The sequence below is a fragment of the Opisthorchis viverrini genome, assembly GCF_000715545.1.
Source record: "Opisthorchis viverrini unplaced genomic scaffold scaffold23936, whole genome shotgun sequence".
Lineage (NCBI taxonomy): Eukaryota > Metazoa > Platyhelminthes > Trematoda > Opisthorchiida > Opisthorchiidae > Opisthorchis > Opisthorchis viverrini.
In genome coordinates, this window is record NW_008767001.1 from 1 (window position 1) to 460 (window position 460).

The following is a 460-nucleotide window of genomic DNA, read 5'->3' on the forward strand; positions in this document are numbered from 1 at the left end:
CTGATTATGTCAGAAGGCACGATTCTCTCAGGTATTATTGGACAAGTATCTGTACCGGGCGATTTCTTGTTACGCTCTGAAACTTCCGCTCGCTTGATGAGAACTTATGGTATTTCTGAAAACACTTCCAAAGGGATCATCTCACATTGATAATTGACGTAAAATTTCGTTGTGATCTATCCTACCGTACACATTTCGTTACCAAATGGCATTCTTAGACGGAGGTCCCTTAACAGCTTCCAACTCCTATTTCTCCCTCAAAGATCGCTTCATCCACCAAACCCAGAAGACTTACACAGACACCAGATCCTCCAACATGAATCAACTAAATGTGGCCCTACAAGATGTCCAGCGGATAATGGTTCAGAACATAGACGATGTTTTGCAGCGCGGAGAAGCTCTTTCTGGTAAGTGGTAGAATTCCTTATACCCCTAATGGGGTGGACACAAACTTGGCTCT

The 460-nt window shown here is 43.5% G+C and overlaps 1 protein-coding gene across 1 annotated transcript; it reads left to right on the forward strand.

Annotated features, from left to right (window-relative positions):
* Window positions 1-205: 205 nt before the first annotated feature.
* Window positions 206-406, forward strand: T265_16299 (hypothetical protein; the record flags this gene model as incomplete). Its single annotated transcript, XM_009179901.1, has 1 exon — window positions 206-406. A coding segment is annotated over one exon (201 nt), but the record flags the coding sequence as incomplete, so codon positions are not given.
* Between the last annotated feature and the right edge of the window lie 54 nt (window positions 407-460).